General features: G+C 50.7%; 1 protein-coding gene across 1 annotated transcript in view; it reads right to left on the bottom strand.

Moving 5' to 3' along the window:
• Nucleotides 1–20,909, bottom strand: part of LOC147718107 (multidrug and toxin extrusion protein 2-like) — a 464,065-nt gene that overhangs the window by 310,470 nt on the left and 132,686 nt on the right. Inside the window, exon 2 of the mRNA XM_086919190.1 lies at nt 432–533. Coding sequence (XP_086775316.1) covers nt 432–533 — 102 coding nt within the window. The remainder of the gene's footprint in view (nt 1–431; nt 534–20,909) is intronic.

The following is a 20,909-nucleotide window of genomic DNA, read 5'->3' as shown; positions in this document are numbered from 1 at the left end:
TTAACAACGTGTGCCATTTTGGCAAGGTACTTGGCGGGACAGGGGTCCAGTGGTGACCCAGATCTCATTCTGGATAAGCTTTCCAGCGAAACTTGCGGTACAATAAGAGGAAAATTCGCCAGGATGGGCTGCCCCTCTGCAGGCAAGAGGGAGGGCAGAACCGTGTTGGAAATAGCCACCCTCACAACAGGAGAAAAAGTTGCCTGAATGCTTGTGATCTTATTAGATAAAAAGTTTGCCATTTGGGTGACCCAAGATTCCAAAAAGGAATCACAATCTGCTGAGGGAAAATGTAGTTGCCAGGCCCCAAAAACGAATGCTAGTGGGCCTCACCTGACGCCTTTTTTCAAATTAAGCACTGACTGGCTTTAAGTGCACCACACTTCAAATAAGATTTCTACTTAATTATACAAAGCAACATGAATACATACGTTATTAGCAAGAGTCACTGCATCTAACTCCTCTTTTCCTAGGTGGCCACAGAATATGGTGCTAACTAGAGTTAGCAGGAAAATTAGCATCTGGGATATGATCTGTTAGGGAAGAAAAGAATGATTTGTATTAATGATTGCAGTACAAAAAACATCACGTTGTGCAACACTTAATGCAGTAAAACAGTGGCAACACCATACAAAATTAATCCACACCAGGTTAGAAAAATAGAGCATAATTTAATGGGAACAAGGAGAATCCGCAAGCCCTCCTGCTCTCATGCTGAGATCTGATTGACTGACAACACTTCAAACCAGGAAGTGTTAGCAGCCATCTTGTGACTCGGTTAAACCAAGTTACAGAAAATAAGTTTAAAAAAAAGAAAGGGTGCAGGATAGATACACCCTGTCCCCCTAGGCCTCATGGGGGAGGGGGTCTTGGCGAGAAAAGCAATTTTTTTATTATTTTGGCAGGAGTCATGCTCGATCCGCAAATACTGCCGGAAAAAAAAATTACGCGAGTGCTCCTGCGCTGTGTTATTCAACAGCCCCTGAGTGGGCCAGGTCCTGGGGGTTTGTAGAAATAAAGGAGGGGGGGCTTATTCAGCCAAAACATGCGGGGGAGGCCTGTATGGCCTCCCTCACTGCCTTGGGGACCACCACCACACTGGAGATGATTTACTTACAAATTGGGGGTTCTCTTGGCCCCCCAGTCCCGGGGACTGCCACCTCACTGGGAATTCAAGTTTAAAGAATAAGGGAGGGCTATTTGGATCCCCCCCCGCAGCCCTGGGACCCCCAACTCCCCGTGGCTTTAGTTGAAAAAAATGCAATAGGGACAGCATGGACCCCCTCGCAGCCTCGTGAACCACTATCTTCCCAGGGCTTTTCTTAAGTTGAGTGCAGGGGCCATGCCGTCCCCCTACAGACCCAGAGACCACCACGTCCCTGGGACAAAGTCAAAAAAGACCCGCTCCTGGAGATATACATGGCCCCAGGGACCACATCTCCCCATGTCCAGTTCCTGCTATGTCCCAGAGTACCCACCCTTGGGACATAGCTGTTTGCTATGGCTTGGCTCTTGAGGTACATTACATCGCAGTTTTTAAAACACAAGTCGTTACAACGACTTGCGTTGGAGAGCGTTGGACTTAGGAGTAGTATAATTTACTATTCCAACTCCAGTCTACGTAAAGTAGGGAAGTTGTTGGATAGTAAATTATACTATTCCTTGATCTATAGCGCCATCTAGCGCAAGTCGATGTAACGACTTGCGTCGTGAAAACTGCGATGTAATAGCATTGCGATGTAATCCCCGCGTTGTAAACGATGTTTCCCCAAAATTGCAGTCTTCGTCCTTGACAATGTAACTCCTACATACTGACCTTTGCACTGACTCCCGTTCGGAGAAGAGTATAACTCCATGACTTATTCTGGCATGGGATGAGATTCAATGAATGCAATCTGTATATGCTGTTATGGTCCATCCAAATAACTGCTAACTCTAGGGAAAAACATGTCCTGCTCTAGTAGCAAATGTGTGAAACAACTCCTCAGAAGATTAGATCCAAATTTTAAAAAATCTCACTTATTTCCCACTTTCAAGTTAGGTTGTGCTGCGATAATTTCAGCTTTTCAGTGCCTACTCCAGTGCATTTTAACAAATGTAGTTAAAGTGAGAAGAATATTAATGTGTATTTCTCATGAGGAAGCTATGCTCAAGATGCTCCTGGAAAGGGGCGACCACTCGGTCCCCCCGAACGTAAGGTGGAGTACCCCGATCCCCCCGGGAAGCCATTTTGGGCGGGAGGCGCGTCTCGGCTGGTATGCCCAAAGCGGCGTAGCCGGGGCGCGCTTTTTCCCGCCCAGGAGTGGGTTGTCCTAGACACTGAAGCCGTCAGCCACGCCCCCGGAGGCGGGAGGAGGCGGGTTTACGCCCGCCCAAAGGAGAATAAAAGGAGCGATAATCCAAGGAAGCATCCTCTTGTTCCTGTGCTCTGAAGCTGCACCTCCTCGCTGCACGTGAGCTCGAGACGGAACGAAGAGCCAATTTTGAAATTTGTAATTTCTCTCTTTTCTCTTCTAGCACTAAAAAATGCCGGGCAAAAGAGTCGCAAAGAAGGTCAGCACCGACCAAATGCTCCGGATGTTGGTGAAAGACATGGCAGAGATGAAGAGGAAAATGGCGGCCAGGGACGGTGCGGGAAGGCCAAAAAGATCCAGCCCGTGGAGGTCCCGGCCGGGAGAAGGAAGAGGGCCAGGAATGGGGCAAATGAGGACGAGGTCCCAGTTCCGGAGGCTCCCCCGGCGAGCCCTCCCAGACCAGCGGAGACTCCCGCGCCGGCTCCCGTCGAGGGCCAGCCGATCCCCGTGGTGGTTACCCCAGTGAACGAGGGGGACATGCCCCCGGAGTTGGCCGCCCAGCTGGCGGCATGGTTGGGCTCCAGTAGGTCAACCCGCAGCGGGCACGAGTTCGGCAGCAACTGCGGTTACAGCTTCTAGCTCAGGTAAGCAGCTAATGCCGATTGCGGGGAAGGGGTCTGTACCCTCGAGAAGGGAGAAGTTGGCTCAGCATATTCCGATGGAAATCAAAGAACGGATATGGGCTGAGAAATATGTAAACATGTTTTCCTTGCTAACTGATCATTACGAGATTGAGCATGTGAAGGTTCAGAAAGAGCTTATGCACCCGAGTGTTTGGCGCGCCAAAATGGCCGCTTTCAGAGTCGACGAGACGATAGGTAATTGGGGCAGAGCATTTGGCATATTCACTTCAATTATGGGGGAACGGAGGCCTGAACTGTTGGCCGAGTTACCCGTGTACCAGACACGTATTATGGAGTTTTCTCAGACATATGCGGGCAATGAGTGGTTTTGCTATGATAATATTTTTCGCAAGGCCAAGGAGTTCGACACGTGCCTGACGTGGGATTGTTACGACTCCATTTCTTGGCAAAAAATGGAGAACTCCGGCATGTTAAAGGCGCCATTGTTGGGGGGGAACGGGGGTGAGTTTTCCCACCATTCATCTGGGGCGCCCTTTCGGGCGGGGGCAAGCAATGAGCATCACCCAAGGTCGAATGGCAATACAGGTAAGAAAGGGGTATGCTGGAATTTTAACAGGGGAAAGTGTACGAGGCCCCAGGGGTCATGCAAGTTTAGGCACGACTGTGGGGGGTGCGGACAGTCCTCGCATCCCGAGACCATGTGCAGAGCCAAAACGGGTGATAACGGAAGTAGGGGAAGCGCCAAACAGGTCTGACATAGTCCGAGGGGCGCCTTTACCTACACCAGTTGATACCAGGGCAATGATTCCTTGGCTCAGTGAATACCCGGATCATGTCTCTGCTGGGGTGTTGCGAGATGGTTTTTCGTATGGTTTCCGCATCCCGGTGGGGAATTTTCAGGGTAAAGCGCATTGTAGGAACCAACTATCGGTCCTGCAGAATACGGCGGTGGTGCGAGCAAAGATTGGGAAAGAGGTGACCCGGGGTCGGGTTGCGGGACCATTCGACATGCCACCAGTTCCTAATTTTGTTTGTTCACCCTTGGGAGTGGTCCCCAAGAAGGACCCGGGTGAGTTTAGACTGATACATAACTTGTCAGCTCCGAGAGGTCTGGCAGTTAATGATGCGATAGACCCGGAGATGTGTTCGGTGCGGTACCCATCCTTCGATGATGCCGTCACCATGTTGAATCGCCTGGGGCCCGGAGCGCTGATGGCCAAGTCAGACATCGAGTCAGCGTTCCGGTTGCTCCCGGTACACCCAGACGATCAGCGTCTCCTGGGCTTTATGTTTCAAGGGCGCTATTACATGGATAAATGTATGCCAATGGGCTGTTCCATATCTTGTGCTTATTTTGAGAAATTCAGTTGTTTCCTGCAATGGGCATTCACAAGAATGACGGGGTTTCAGCATGTTATGCATTATCTTGACGATTTTTAGTTCCTGGGGGCAGCCGGGGATACAGAATGTGCACAGGCTTTAAAAGAATTTTGTGGTCTGATGAATCAGTTTGGTGTGCCATTGGCGCCAGGTAAGACTGTGGGGCCATCAACTTCGCTCGAGTTTCTTGGAATAGAGCTCGATTCCGAAGAAGGTTGCTTCCGGTTGCCCGAAGAAAAGGTGCGGAAATTCAGGGCCTCGCTTGAGGCATGCATTGGGGAGACTAAAGTGAACTTGCATCAATTGCAGCAGACTGTGGGTCAGTTGAATTTTGCCCTTAGAATAATGCCAATGGCCCGCCCTTTTTCCCGCTCGATTGCACAAGCCATGGTCGGTCTTAAAGAGGGGCACCACCGCACGAGGCTCTCGGCAGAGATTCGCCAGGACATGCGCATTTGGTTGGCATTCCTGGCGGATTTTAATGGTCGGGTTGTCTGGACCAAGCCGGCGGTGTCCTCCGAGGAGTTGGGGCTGTGGACAGATTCGGCGGGGAGTATAGGCTTTGGCGCCATATTTGGCAATCACTGGTCGGCTCAAACGTGGCCGTCATGGTGGCACGAGTGTGGGCTTACAAGTAACATTGCTTTTCTCGAACTGTTCCCTATTCTGGTGGCCTTGAAAACATGGCCTGAGGGGTTTAGGGATCACTCTGTGGTGTTCTGGTCTGATAACATGACCGTGGTTGAGTGTATCAATAGTCAGGCAGCACGATGCAAATGGATTCTGAGGTTGCTCAAAGAAATTGTTTTACTATGTATGTAATTAAACGTGCTCTTTAGAGCGAGGCATGTGCCAGGGGTACTGAATCAGGCTGCTGATGCGCTTTCTCGTTTCCGTATGCAGGCCTTCTGGGGTTTTCTGCCCACAGCGGACCCGGTGGCGGCACCATTTCCCGAAGCTCTCTGGTCTCTCGGTGCCCCGAATTACAAAACCTCGTGGGAGAGAGTTTAGCACCCAGGACAAGGAAGGCATATGAAGGGGCGTTCCGTTCCTATTGGTCCTTTTTGGGTTCTGCTAGGGGGGAGCTTTGGGGCCAGGAAGAATTCGTCATACAGTTTTTACTGTCATTACACAGGGCGGGCAAATCGGTGGCCACGGCCCAGAAGCATCGGGCCGCCATTTCCTTCATGGCGCGGGCTCATGGTATCCAGGATCCTACAGCGTCTTTCGTAGTGCAGAAAGCGCTGCGTGGGTGGCAACGCCTTGAGGGTCGCAGAGTAGATGAAAGGCACCCGATAGGTCTGGATAGGTTGGCCCTGTTATTGTCCGTACTCCCTGCGACATGTTCATCCCAGTCGGAAACAGTGTTATTCCGGGCCGCTTTTGCATTAGCATTTCATGGGGCTATGCGGGTAAGCGAACTGGTGGCAAATAACAAGCGGGATATGGGGGGTAGACTGTGCCGAGAGCACATTCAAATAAAGGGGGAGACGATGATTGTCTCGTTTGTCAGGTCCAAGACCGATCAGGGGGCGGTCGGGGACAGTGTAGTAGTCCAGCGGATTCCCGGATCTCCCATGTGCCCGGTTGCATGCGTTGAGGAGTATTTGGCACAGAGGGCGGCATCATGGGGGGGGGACCTTGCTGAGGCACGCAGATGCCACCCCACTGACGAGGTTTCAGTTCCAGCGGGTGCTTGCAATGGCAATTTCGGCCGCGGGCTTGAACCCGGGCGAGTTTGGGACCCATTCCTTCCGGATAGGGGCTGCTACAGAGGCTACAGCCAGGGGTCTGAGTGTGGAAAAAGTGAAACAGTTGGGGCGTTGGTCCTCGAATTGTTACAAAAGGTATGTGCGGTTGCACATGTTGTGAAGCTGATATCATGTTCTCACGCTTCTTGTCTTTGTTTGGTTACAGTTTCGCAAACCTACGAGGCGGGGCGGACTGTGCAGTCGACCCGACACCTGGGAACCAGCGGTCAGAGATCACCGGCTGATGAAAGAGTGGTGTGGGTCGTGGGCCACTCATACGTGAGGCGTGCCGCGGACGTATTCAAGGCAGGTGACATGATTCACACGGCTGGGGAATACGGGTACAGGGTGACCTTCTACGGAAGGGGCGGGCTCTGTATTGACCAGTTTCAACCTTTTCTTGAGGGTTTGTTAGGGCGGACAAGGTCACCGCCATCTATAATCATAGTACATCTTGGGGGCAATGATTTGGTGACCACTGGTAGACGACTACTTCTCGAGGCGATACTATCCACAGTAAGTTGGTTGGCGAGAAGGGTTCCAGGGTGCACGATTGCATGGTCCCATATGATTCCACGAAAGGTGTGGCGGGGGGCTAATTCAGTGTCTGCTATAAATCATTCTGTGAAAAAGGTGAATAACAAGCTTGGTAGACTGTTCCGTACCAGTACATTGCATTCGATTCCTCATGGTTGTATCAGGGGGGACAATATGTATCTAGAGGATGGGGTCCATTTGTCCCGGGTGGGGAATTCTTTACTCATAGGAGACTGGTTAAGGAGTTTTACAGCATGACCTTTAGGTAGGAGTTTTGTGGGGGGTCCGGATAGCCGGTCAACTATCCGGCCTGTGGCGGTAAGGTCATGATCGGTGAGCAGTCATTGGAAGATCTCTAGGGGGGGGCGTCACCCATTACGGATGGGAGCGCCCGGGGGGAGGTGGCCATTGGCCCCTAAACGGGGAGGCGGTCCCTTCTAAAGGACGGGACGCCTAAAGGAAAGGGAAGGCGGTCAAGGCCCCTCCCTGGATAGGAGGGGCTACGGGCCCCTCCTGGGAATTTCCCGGGGCCAGGACATCTGCGACGGCAGATGTGGTAAGTTGTGGGTGGGGAGGGGGGTCTACGCTACCTTCTAGACACCTCACACGAGTCCTCGGACGACCACGTAGATGGCGTCGAGTTAACAGGGGCCCCCGTCAAGACAAGGGAAATTGGTATGGCACATAAGGTACAGTCCTCTGTGCGGCCGCCCCTCACAAGTGAGGGGGGAGTTCTGGTTTAGGGATCTGACACCGGTTACGACCTTGCCGTTGGCCCTTAACGTTAGGATGTACAATTTCAATTTGAAATGCATTTGTAAGGATGATAGTATCGGCTAGGAGAACCTTTGCATTAGAAATGTGTTAAGGTTAGCCAAAACATCGTAATGTGGATATGAAATTGTACATGATATGAAACTGTTATTTTAATGTTTTTAATTTTGTTTCATATTTTAATAAATACGGCCGGGAGGGTAACTCCCTCCCGCCTTCCAAAAGTTCAGTACTGTTTCCGGTTTCCCAATTCTTGGGGATTGTGTTGAGAGGGGGTGGCGGGTATCTCAGCCATATGGAAAGGGGCGACCACTCGGTCCCCCCGAACGTATGGTGGAGTACCCCGATCCCCCCGGGAAGCCATTTTGGGCGGGAGGCGCGTCTCGGCTGGTATGCCCAAAGCGGCGTAGCCGGGGCGCGCTTTTTCCCGCCCAGGAGTGGGTTGTCCTAGACACTGAAGCCGTCAGCCACGCCCCCGGAGGCGGGAGGAGGCGGGTTTACGCCCGCCCAAAGGAGAATAAAAGGAGCGATAATCCAAGGAAGCATCCTCTTGTTCCTGTGCTCTGAAGCTGCACCTCCTCGCTGCACGTGAGCTCGAGACGGAACGAAGAGCCAATTTTGACCCACCCACCAGCCCCTGAAGACAGCAAGTTGTTTTGGAATAAAGTCATTTGACGTAGTAGTTGTTTTCTTACAGGTTGTTCTGAATAAAGTTTGTGATTCGGTTGCAATAAAGTGGATAATTCTTCGCAGTATGCTTTATTAAAGACTTGCATCAGAGTGATCAGTAATGTTTCTAGAGAGTTTATATTTGATTTGCTTAAGGTATAAATGTCTTTTCTCTCTTTAGTAATTAATCTTGTCGTATTTATTGTTTGGTCGGGCGGTAAGGTCATGATCGGTGAGCAGTCATTGGAAGATCCCTAGGGGGGGGCGTCACCCATTACGGATGGGAGCGCCCGGGGGGAGGTGGCCATTGGCCCCTCAACGGGGAGGCGGTCCCTTCTAAAGGACGGGATGCCTAAAGGAAAGGGAAGGCGGTCAAGGCCCCTCCCTGGATAGGAGGGGCTACAGGCCCCTCCTGGGAATTTCCCGGGGCCAGGACATCTGCGACGGCAGATGTGGTAAGTTGTGTGGGGTAGGGAGGGGGGTCTACGCTACCTTCTAGACACCTCACACGAGTCCTCGGACGACCACGTAGATGGCGTCGAGTTAACAGGGGCCCCCGTCAAGACAAGGGAAATTGGTATGGCACATGAGGTACAGTCCTCTGTGCGGCCGCCCCTCACAAGTGAGGGGGGAGTTCTGGTTTAGGGATCTGACACCGGTTACGACCCTGCCGTTGGCCCTTAACGTTAGGATGTACAATTTCAATTTGAGGAAATGCATTTGTAAGGATGATAGTATCGGCTAGGAGAACCTTTGTATTAGAAATGTGTTAAGGTTAGCCAAAACATCGTAATGTGGATATGAAATTGTACATGATATGAAACTGTTATTTTAATGTTTTTAATTTTGTTTCATATTTTAATAAATACGGCCGGGAGGGTAACTCCCTCCCGCCTTCCAAAAGTTCAGTACTGTTTCCGGTTTCCCAATTCTTGGGGATTGTGTTGAGAGGGGGTGGCGGGTATCTCAGCCATATGTCATTCAAGATCCTTTGCTGGAGTCTTTCCCAGGGTGCACTCATTAGCTGAACTGTCTATTGTATTTCTCTACTACATAAATGCCATGACACCTCCTTCATTTCCAATGCATCCCTCTTTACTAACATACAGCAAAGTAGATGTTTGTTATTCGATTGCATGTTGGATATTTGAAAAAGGATTGAACTGCATAATTTTTTTTTTTTAATCCAGCTATTTTTTTTTTGTCAAAGTTGTTTTTATTAATAGTTTCCGGAACAGAAAAAATAAGAAAAAGAAAAGAAGAAAAGAAAATATGCGACAATCCCGCATAACTTCACATGCAGGGGTCATATATTAAGGCAGGCGATAGAGACGGCTTGAACCAAAAACATGCATGCGCCCCGTCTAGGCAGGCTCCACGCTAACTAAAAGCACATGAATCGTAGATCAAAGCGCAAATATAAAGTCCGTACATTGGTGGGGCTATCAATCGGAGCGGTCGTTACATCAGGTTCAAACACAAATCGGGCAAGTCAGAACCACTCTTCGTATCATCCAGTACACCGCCTCCCCTATGCATGGATGTCACTAGAAATAGAATTATGAACTCCCACTCCCTCCCCCCTCCCCAGTGGTGGAAGCAGCTGCAATCACACCCTCAACCGAATAGCAACACTCACACTTAGAAAAATTGAAGAGCTCGCACCGTGGGTGGGCAAACTGCAGAGGGTGAACCTTTAGAAAGAAAGCAGACCAAGGTGCCCCAGCGGAATGTGACATTTTTAAAATCACCCAGGAAAATGTCAGCCATGCGTTCCATACTCAGCAATTTCCACAGTCTCACATGCCGTAAGGATACTGCTGGGGCTTCCCTGTTTTCCAAGCCGATGCAAGGGTTAATTTTGCCGCCCCTATGCACATCCACAGAATCTTTTTGTCCGGCCTAGTCTGGTTTTCCAGATCCAGGTCCCAAAGGCCCAACAGAATATGTGCCATTGAATCCGCGATTGGGTAGCCCAGTATTTCCTTAAGATGGGACTGGATCTCTTCCCAGTAGGGATGAATGACAGGGCAGTCCCACCATATATGGCGAAAGTCTCCTAGCATGCCGCAGCCCCTCCAGCATCTATCCGAAGAGTTTGGAAAGATTTGTCGTAACTTAGCCGGGTACAATACCAGTCCATCATAGTTTTAAGATGGGCCTCCCGAAGTTCAATCGAATGATTGTGTTTAGCTATGTCACGCCAAAGATGGGATCATTCCTCGTCCGAGATGTTGCGGTCAAAGAGCTCCTCCCAGAGGCCCATGTACCGTGGCCTCGGAGAAATAGTGGTAGACAGTAGGAGACCATAGAGAAATGAAATGACCCCTCGCATGGTGGAAGTCCTAGAGAGGAAGGACTCAAAGGGGGTAGGTGGTCTGGTGGCCGCATCCCTGACTGAGGGAGACAACGCCCAGTGGAGGAATTGGGTATGGCGGAACTTTTCCGATCTGTGGACTCCATAATCCCGTATACAGTTGTCAAAACTGAGCGGGGCGAAGCCATGGAACAAGTGCGTGAGAGCAAAGCAGCCACCTTCCCTCCAGACGTCAAAGAGACCTTCTCAATTGGCAGGAGGGAAGGCTGGGTTAAAATGTATAGGCGTAAAGGGGGATGGGAACGACGTCCAACGCTCATCACCAGAGACCGAGTCCCAGACCTTCAGAGTGGTGCTGGTGGGGGTACTAATTTACGCATTTCTGGGCCTATCTCCTTTGGGCTTCCACACCAAGTCCCAGATTGTCCTTCCCGCCACGCTTCTGTCCATATGCAGCCAATGGTGGGAGTCAGGTGGACGCCTAGGTATAGTATGGAAGAGAGGGTCAACGGCAGAGGCGAGAGTGGCCGTAGGCGGTTCACCTCGGCAGACGGAAGCGTGAGGTTCAGAACGTAAGATTTACCATAGTTGACCCTAAACCCTGCCACTCCCTCAAAGCTCGACAGGGCGTCCTGGACGTGGGGGAGAGAATGAGAAGGTCCGAGAGGGAAAGCAGGATGTTGTCAGGGAATAAGGAGATCTTATGCTTCTCCCCAGTGAAGGGCAGTCCCTGAATGTCTCCCTCTCGGCTAGCGCCAGAGGCTCTATGCTCAGGGCGAAAAGGAGAGGGGAGAGGGGGCAGCCCTGCCAAGTGCCTCGCAAGTGGGGAAAGAATGCCGTGAGATAAACGTTAACCGGAACTCTGGACCGGGGGCTGCTATGGTTGGCTTTCAGCATCAACAAGAATTTAGCCGAGAAGCCAAACGCCATCAAAGTTTGGAATCGAAAGTGCCAATCTACCCGGTCAAAGGCCTTCTCGGCATCTAGGCCTACAAGGACTCCCGGAATCTTGAATCTGTTGGCCTTCTCAATCAGATGGATCACTCTTCTGGTGTTATCGTGAGTTTGGCGCTCCTTAATAAACCCGGACTGGTCCAGGTGAATGAGGGCCGGCATCAGCTCCTGTAGCCTGTTCGCGATGATAGACGAATACAACTTGGCGTCTATGTTAAGCAGGGCTATAGGCCTGTATGGTGAGCACTTGGAAGGATCTTTCCCAGGTTTGGGGATGACCGATATGATAGCCATGGTGACCGAAGTCGTGCCTGTTTCTCCCATATTATTAAAAAGCTGTACCAAAAAGTCAGATATTTCAGTGGCCAAGGTTTGATAAAAGAGAGCGGTGAAACCATCAGCACCAGGCGTCTTATGGGACTTCAGAGCTTTAAAGGCATCCAATACCTCTTCCCTGGTGAAGGGGGCCGCGAGCAGCTCGTTCCACTCCGCGGAGACCTGGGGGAGCGGGTGTGCGTTTATGTACTCTTTTCTTATCAGGGTCAAGGGTTTTTGCCGAGGACAGAGAAGCTTAGAAGTCGTGGTTGAATTAAAAAAAATTGCGTACAGCCTTCTGCAGTTCTTTACAGGATGTGTCATCCCGGATTAGTGAGGCCGGAAAGTACCACTTGCGCAGCGTGCCCTCTCCCGTAGCCCATCGAAAGCAAATCGTAAGTAAACTGTGATCTGAGACAGACAGAGGGAATATTCTGGCCTCACGCAGGTCCCCCCTCAGAGATTGACTTAAGAAGACGAGTGATGAACATGGGAAAAGAAGGTAAAATCCCTAGAGTGGGGGTGAAGAACACGCCACCCGTCTATAAGTCCCACGTCCTCCACGATGCGTTGCGTTTCAGCAGAGAATAGACCAGCGTCAGACCTCAGGTGATGAGAGCTGTCCAGTTCCTTATGCCATACCAAGTTGAAATCTCCCATCACAACCAGGACTCCCTCAACGAAGTACTCTACCTCCGGTAGCAGGCCCTGAAGGAACTCATTCAGACCCACATTGGGAGCATACAAGACCAAAAACGTGAATAACCTGCAAAGGAGTACACCCTTCACCATAGCCATCGGCCCTCCCTATCGCTACGTACTCCCATGGGTTGGAAGTGTAGGGCAGAACGGAATAAAAGGGCCAAACCCCTATGTTTCGTGGAGGCTGAGGATCTATAAATAAGGAAAAATTGCTTATGCTTGAGGCGGGTTTCATCCTTCCGTGCTAGGTGGGTTTCCTGAAGCCCCACCACATCCAGTTGGTGATCAAGAATATACTTCCACACTTTCTGGCGGTTCTGGGGGGAGTTGAGACCCTTCACATTCCATGTACCAAAAGTGATAGCATCATGGGTAAAGCATCCCACCTAGCTCTATATGTGATAGCCTACTAACAAGGTTGCTTCCCTGTATCCAGCCCCGCCAATCCACCCCACCTCCTTCCAGAGGTGTAAGCCACATCTGATAAGACAGGTCCCAAGATGTACCGCGTCAGACAGTGAGCAACCCCCACCCTTCCCCTACCCCCCAGGCCCCCCAGCGAGACACATCCAGCACATGCTTTCCATACGAAATCATAAACACAGAGCTCCTTCCTACCACCACCTCCCACCCAACCCCCTTCCCCTCCCCACCCTCCATCCCTTATCCCCTCCCAAACCTTAAAGAACTCAGAACTAAATAGAAAAGCAGAATACAATAGTAAGAAGGCCCACAACACAATGAAAGGTCCCGCAAAAGGGGGACAATGACTGTAAAGGTCAGGGTTCGCGAAACCCGTCAATGTCCACCCAAAACTCGGGGTTGGGGTGTCTCACCAGAGAGGACATGGGTCACTCGTGGTACCTGATAGAAATGTGTCCCTCCGGCGTCCACAAAGCTTCGTCACTGGACCTCATGCCGCCGATGAGCTGCCACTCTGCGCCGCCTGTTACCAGTGCCACCGAGGCAACCGCCGCTCCCCTCTCGTGCAGGCGAATCGATAGGTCCGGCCCCCCTGCCGCTGCAGACCGTCCCAATCTCCCCCAGGCCGGGGAGCGTGATCGACGCCCTGATGGGGAGCCCCCATCCCGGGAGGTCGTGGTATTGACATCCAGGCCAAGGAGCTCCATGGCCGCCGATAAAGATCTGATCTGGACTAGTCTGTTCTGCCAATGAAAAATGAGGCAAAAGGGGTGGCCCCATGAGTAGGCCACGTTCTGATCGCGCATGAAGGCTGTCACTGGTCGGAGGTCTCTTCGCTTCTGCAGTTTCGGAGCAGCCAGGTCTTGAAATAATTGAGGATGGTGGTCCCAAAATTGCAGGGGATTAATCCCTCGTGCTTTCCTGAGTATGCGCTCCTTTAGCTGGAAGTCATGGACACACACCAATATATCAGGGGTGGAGCTCTCCGGCCCCACGGCAGGCCAACTCGGTGGACCCTGTCCATACGAATCTCCGTAAGATCTTCTTCCGCCAAAATCTGCAGGAACAGGGCTTCTACATAGCCTCGCAAGCCCCCCCCTCCTCACCTTCCCAGGCACCGCCCGGATTCTGATGTTGTTGCGGCGCGACCTGTTTTCTATGTCCTCAGCATGGGCCTGTAGATCCAGATTCTGCTCCGTTAGTCGAAGCACATCCTGCTGGAGCTGATGCACATCTCCCGCCAGCCCCAGGTCATGCTCTTCCAAGGTCGCCACCCGCTCTCCTACGCCATCCACGTCTCTCCTCACCTCACGCAGGTCCGACGCCAGCTCGGAGCAGAGCTCCAAGATGTCTTTCTTGATGGACGTAAAGAGCTCAACCATGAAGGCCTTGGTGGCGGGTGCATCAGCGTCTCCTCGCGGGGGTGATTTGCTGGACCCAGGGGACGTTGCCGGCAGCGGACCCTTCGACGATCCGTCCTTGCCCGCTTTGTCCTTACGGGGTTTAGTCGACATGGTGCTAGCCTAGAGGTCCACCAGGATACAGGGGAAGCAAGCCAGAACACCCGCTGCAACAATGCACACTTGTCTTTTGGTCAGGATTTTGCGGTCACACCGCTGCTGCACCACCAAATCCCACGGTCTGATAGGGGCGGTGACCTCGGGTAGGGGGCCCTCGGAGCCATTCCGAGTTCTTCAACCTTGCTCGCCCGCAGGGACCAGATTGGGCTCCTCTGGACGGCCGCCAACCACTTCAGAGTTCCCCAGGTGTTACACCCCGGCATGAGCAATGCTAGGCCGCGCCACGTGGTAGACCTCGGCTCGACGATTACTGGGTCTTCCCCGGCCACTTCAGTCATAAGCCGTCTTTCACAGTCCCTGCATATGCTCCCCCAGCCTGGGGGCAAGGGACCTCCTCAGCGACCTCTTGTGCTGGCACAGCGCTCACAGTCCTGGTGACCGGAGCTGCAAACACCCGGCAGCTCTTCGGGGCACAAAAGACTCTTTCCCCCGTCAGGGGCGTTGGTGCCGGGGGCGCGGGACTTGTTGTCGGTCGGGGCCTCCCTGGCCCAAAAGCCCTGACCTTGATTATTCAGCGCGGCCAAGCCTCGGCACCCGGAACCGGCGTGGCTCCTCGCCCTAGCTTCTCTCAGGCTCCGGGATGGCAACAGCCCCCCTTAGGGTCCCAAGCGACTAGCCATATGGGCCATGGGTAGATGATTCCTGGCAGCAGGACCTAGGAACCTCCGAGTCGACGCCTCTGCCAATGTCGAGCGGGTCGGGCACTCAAGTGTTGCCTGGCAGTCCGCGTCGCAGATCTCCAAGGTTCAGCCCCGCACCGCAGATCTCCTCATCACAGTGTTCTCAGGGGCTGCCCTTGGCATTTATTATCCTGTAGCCGTGGGCGCTGCTGTTGGTCGGGGGCCTTCACAGTGCCAGAAGCCCCGATCTCGATTAGGCAGAGTGACAGGCCTCGGCCGCCGGGTCCCAGCCCCGCTCACCGTCCCCGCTCCTCTCCAGCTATGGGGTCGCAGTCAGCTCACCGCAAGTCGCCAACCCGCTGTCAGATCGGGCGCCGGGCAGGTCACCTCCAGCAGCGGGACCCAGGATGCCGAGATGGGGCCGCAGCCAGCCTCAGGGTCCTCCGCAATGCAGGCCGGCCCGAAATGGCCCCCAAGCAGGTTGTACCACCAAGCTCCTAGCTACTGCTTCTTAGGAGGCGAAACTGGATCCCCCGGCACCCCAATGCAGTCTCCGGTACGTAGGCAGTGTGGGGCTCAGAGAATTGGGGTCCCCAGAGGGTGCTAATTATTGCTAAGAATCGTGTGGCGCCGGAGGGACGCAAACACACGTCTCACTCCTTCGCCATCTTGGCCATGCCTCCTAATCCAGCTCTTTTATGTCATGTCTCACCATATTGAGTGTGTGGCTTTCTCACTAAAACCTTATGAAGATGATGTGTTGGTGAAACGTGCCAAAGGTTTTTACACTTGCTTAGATAGCAGTGTCTATTTGTTGATTTATACTTAGAGGTGTTTGCCCTTGCTTTGAGAGAAATCTCTATGTTGATCCTCTTGCTTAACTCTACCTTGTTTTGGCTTATTCTTGCTTTAAAGAAAAACCTTATGTTAATCTTCTTGCATATTCTGATTTTGATTTATGTTGCATGAATTTTAATTGCTAATTTCGACCAGGGCCGGACTGGGAACCAAAACCAGCCCTGGTAAAGTGCTTGGATGTGCCGCCCCCCCTCCTTTCCCAGGGGTTGGGGGTCTGACCGAGCTCTTTGCCGGGGCCGGTATTCGGCCGATTTTGTTACAGGGCCGATTTTTCAGCAAAAACTGCCCTGTAACAAAAACAGCCCGCAGGGGCCCAAAACCGGCCCCCACCCTCACAGCGCACTGGGGGATTGCCCGGTGCCAGCAACGGCCAGTCCGGCCCTGATTTCGACTATAACTTAATGTGTTGAGTTGAATTCTTGTCTAGTCGAGGTTTCATTTATTGGCATTGGACGAATAGTATTATTAAGACTTCAGCGGTCCTCCTGATGGCCCGCCAAGGACCTTGTGCACACACTGGATTACAATTGTAATCATTGGTGGCAGGCAGTGTAGGAGCGGCCTCATGGCATTGGTATGTTATGCTCATAAGAGAGCCTAGCATGCAGACTGCTGCCGTGAGAGTGCCAACTGCACGTTCCTGGACAGTATTGCATGCATGCCACACTGTGCATGAACAGGCATGCAATTCCAGGGGTGTACAACATGTGCCCGCCCTGCATTCACCACCATGCCCAGAAGTGGCACACAGTACCGATTAGGGCTCATTTAGTTGCCTCTCTGCCACCCTTTTTATGGCTGTCTCACGCCAGTCTCAAGACTCTGAATTGTTTTAACAGATTTTTGGTGGAGAATGCAGTTAACCCCTTCACCGCAGGGCTAATTCCCCTGCGGCGCTTGGGGAAGGGAGGGCACGCAAGGCTCCGCTATTCACGCTGCATGGTGGCGCTGCGCTCATGACGAGCTGAGCTTGTCATGACCACGCCCGTTTCTCAGAACGCTCAGTACAGTGGGAAAATTAGCCCCCGTGTGAGCGCCGTGCGTGTCATGACGAGCTCAGCTCATCATCAGGCACAGCGCCACCGTGCTCCATGACGAGCTTAGCTGCAAGTTAATCTAATTAACATCAATAACACACATTTATTAGGCTAGTTAGTGAAAATATTGGGGTTTAAGAGTCTTGGAGACTCCTGGAATCATTTGCATTATTATGGGAGTGCCTATAGGTTTTGCTGAGAGGTGGGTATTAAGAGTGTTTTGTGAGGTGTGTTTTTGTCTTGCAGTGGTTTGATGTAACTTTGTAATTTCGTTTGTGTTTTCACATTTTGTCAGTAGTATTGTGTTTTGGGCATGTGTTAAAAATGTAAGGTTGTACTGTATTCTATTGTTTTGTGCAAACTGAAGCGGCTTTATAACGTTCAAATGTGTATAAGGTTATGTATTTTGATGAAGAGACGTGATTTTATGTGATTTTAATGTAAAGGTTTCGTTCTTTGGATTCATGTGTAAACGTTTCAGATGTATGGAGAATTGAGAACCCAAGTTAAATATAGTGTTGAACTTTACAATTTTAGCATTGGTACTAAAAACCACACGGCCCTGGTAAGTAGCGGCTACAGCTCTAGATCAGCAACTAGACTTGTGTTACAACAGACTCCACTTTTGATACAACAGATGAGTAGATTGTGAGGGTTGAATCCTCACTATTAGACAATGATATTAGATGGCCATATTAGGTGACCATTTTCTTCAGGTACAGCAGACACATGTTTTGTCACATGTACTTTTTCAAGGACTGCCATTTGGTGAAGTTTAGCAGTATATGCACGTAAATGACATAGAAATGTGTGTAGTAGCCTTCAAAAGTCTGCACTGGTTGACATTGTGCATTTGTGTGAATTAAGCAAGGATGTGTCCAGTATTACAAATGATGTCCCTTGAAGAGTACTAGTCACAATGGGTCCATTGGTTGGCAAGGATCCATACTATGAGTTTGTGCAGATTGGAAAGAAAGGTGTGTGTGTCATGGACCGTTACCCATATAAATATTTGGTGACAATACGTTTATTGATCCACATGACTTAATTTTTCATTAATATTATCCCAGGGCCAGAGAAATGGGGAACAATGATGGTGTCAGAAGAACTGTGAGAGGGCTACAGTCAATAACTCAGCGACCATCTTGGAAGAGTAATGTTAGTGCATACTGAATGGAAGAGAAGATGAGACCCAAAATGGCAGCCATCTTGGAGTGGGGCTTTCCCTAACGCCAAAGACCCAGTGCTGATTGAATTTCTTAATAGCTATAGCTCGTGACCTTAACTGCAGTTTCACATGGATGGGGAACACTTAGCTTTAAGTGTTAATCATCTGTACCTATTTGGTGCACACTCTTCATTGCCCTTTGCCCCTCACAGCTCCGCTGACCTCAGCGTAGGCAGTCTGTAGACTATTCCCATGACCTGCATGTCTGTGCCATCAAGCATCAATGTATACCTCACTGAGAGGAATGCCGTCTCCCATAAATCAACTAGGCAGTATACAAAGATAAGGGGAATTAATAGCAACACAAGTTGCTGCTGTCAAAATTTCAACACTCTCCTAGACAACTTCTTGCCTCACAAAAGCCTCCAAACAAATGTTTTTGTTGGAAATTTAATGTAGCAATTTTTTAGTAACCATTTTTCATATCCAAGCTAAAGAAGGACTGGAGGTCAATGGCTGCCTGACATGTTTGCTCTGACTCCATCTTTCGATGACCTCCTTATGTGAAGACTTTCGACTCCTGGGTTTATTGAATACCTGACTCATGTAGAGATCGTTTGCATCATCCCTGGTCCCACCGATGCTGTGATCGACTCCACGATCAGAAATAAGGACCACGAAATACCGGTGCAGTGGACAGCACCATTGCAGTCCAGTGTAGGTATTTCAAGCTGCAGGCATGCTTACTGGTGGAAGTTCATAGCCTGCTGCTGGAACTGGAGGCCAGGAGGCTGAAGCATCACAGAAGAGGGCTTGGGGTAGATAGCCGAACTGCTGGAGTTTTGAAAAGCCTGATGCACTTGTGATGGCCTTTGGCTCAGTGAAAGATGAGGATGCAAAAGCTTCAGCCACCCCCAGTTGACACCGATTGATGGACTACCATAGTGTTAGATCTGGGGGTCTCTAGTTTACAGAGGTAGGTACCTATGTCCAAATAGCAAGCCTTCCCTCTAGTCAGGGTACACTCTTTGGATAACCCCTGCTCACCCCCTTGGTAGCTTGGCCCGAGCTTATCAAAGACAATGTGTAAAGTATTTGTACCAACACTCACAGTAACACAGTGAAAACACCACAAATGGACTCCACATCAGTTTAGAAAAATAAAGTATCTTTATCTAAACTACACAAGAACAAAACAACACAAATCTATCGTATACAGTTCAAGAATATGATTTTAAAAAAGTTCTAGGGTTTGCGTCAAAATAATCGACAGTTGCATCACTTTTAGCCGAAAGTACCTGCAGAGGCGTCAAAAGTTCCTAGTGGCAACTGCAGCATCAAAAAACAAGTGATGCATCACTCCTGAGACCCTGGGGGTACGATGCGACAACCCCGCTGCATGCAGCAGGCGTGGTGCTGCGAATCTGGTCTGTATGGGGAGCTATGGGATACCTTGTATGGATCCCGGGGCACAGGTTTCTCTGGAAGACGCGTCTCGCAAAGGCACAATGCGACGATCTTCGGGACGGCGTCAATCTTCAGTGCAGCGGCAATGTGCGGCGCAACATTGATCTTCTTTTGTTGCGGCCCCTCGATGTGTTAACTCTGCGACGATGTTCACAGCGACGGGATGCGGGCCGCAAGCAAGCGGTGTGACTGTTTCTCACAGTGATGACAGGGTCTGCGACGATACTCGCAGCAACAGTAATCTTCCCGCACCGGGGCGATGCACTCCGCAAGCGAACAATGCGTCGGTCCTTGCAGCGGCAAAAAGCACTGCAACAATCTTCGCGGCAACAGGAATTTTCTCGCACTGTCGATGATGCGCTCTGCAAGCGAGCATTGTGAGCAAATTGTAGATCTTCTTTTCTTCTTGTCCATCTCCCCAAACAGCAGGAAGAAACCTCCAGAGTCCCCACAAATGGATCAAGCACTCTAGGCAGGTCAGAACTCACACAGCAGAGTTCAGGGGAAAGCTGGGGGTGAAGTCCTTTTGTTCCTGGGACTTCTTAACATGAGGCCAGCTCTCCTCAGGCCCGAGTGCTGCAGGCCCACTAGTAGCTTTTGGATTACCAGCCCCCGGCACACTCAATGCACTAGGGACTTCTTTGTGATACAAATATGCCAATCATGGATAACCAAATACAATCACAATTTACGCAGGGAGCACTTGCACTTTGACACTGATTAGCAGTGGCAAAGTGCCCAAAACATCTAGACCAGCAAAAACGAAATCCATCACAGTGTAAAAAATACAGAAGGTAGAGGCAAAACGTCAGGGGAAACTAGGCCAAAGAGGCCAGGTCTAACATATAGTCTGACTCAATACTGCCAAAACAGTAGTTCCCAGATCCTCCTCCAGCAACCAGACACAGCTCCCTGCACCCACAATTAATCTATGTTTCTTGGCCCAGGAGTCAATTTGATACTGGGAGAAAGACAACTCGCCCCTACATGTCGAAAGAAGGAGTCAAACATGACAACTACAGATTTTTAACTGAAATCTATAATCTAAGCTCCACTGCAGATACTACTCCTACATACCTTAGTTGAAAGCTTACCGCATAACTCACAACAGAATCATTTGAGAGTCATCTCATCATAGTCCCCAGAACAATGATCCCACACCTAGGCAGTGCACTTAACCCACAACACACCACCTCATTTTGAGTTGAACCTGATTGCAAGTAAATACCCACAATATCCTACTCCTTCCCCACTCCTTTGAGAGATACAGCCCCAACTCTTGCAGCATGAAATATCCACATAACCTTTCAAATATATATTTTTTTAAATCCAACACAACCGTGAGAAGTTGGCATGGCATATGCAGTCCACTAGTGATCGTGGGCACCTTGAACAAGTCCAAACGACCCTTAATAATGA

Source organism: Lissotriton vulgaris, chromosome 4_2, assembly GCF_964263255.1.
Source record: "Lissotriton vulgaris chromosome 4_2, aLisVul1.2, whole genome shotgun sequence".
NCBI lineage: Eukaryota > Metazoa > Chordata > Amphibia > Caudata > Salamandridae > Lissotriton > Lissotriton vulgaris.
Note: the sequence above shows the minus strand (reverse complement) of the source record. Positions and strands in the feature narration are given on the sequence as shown.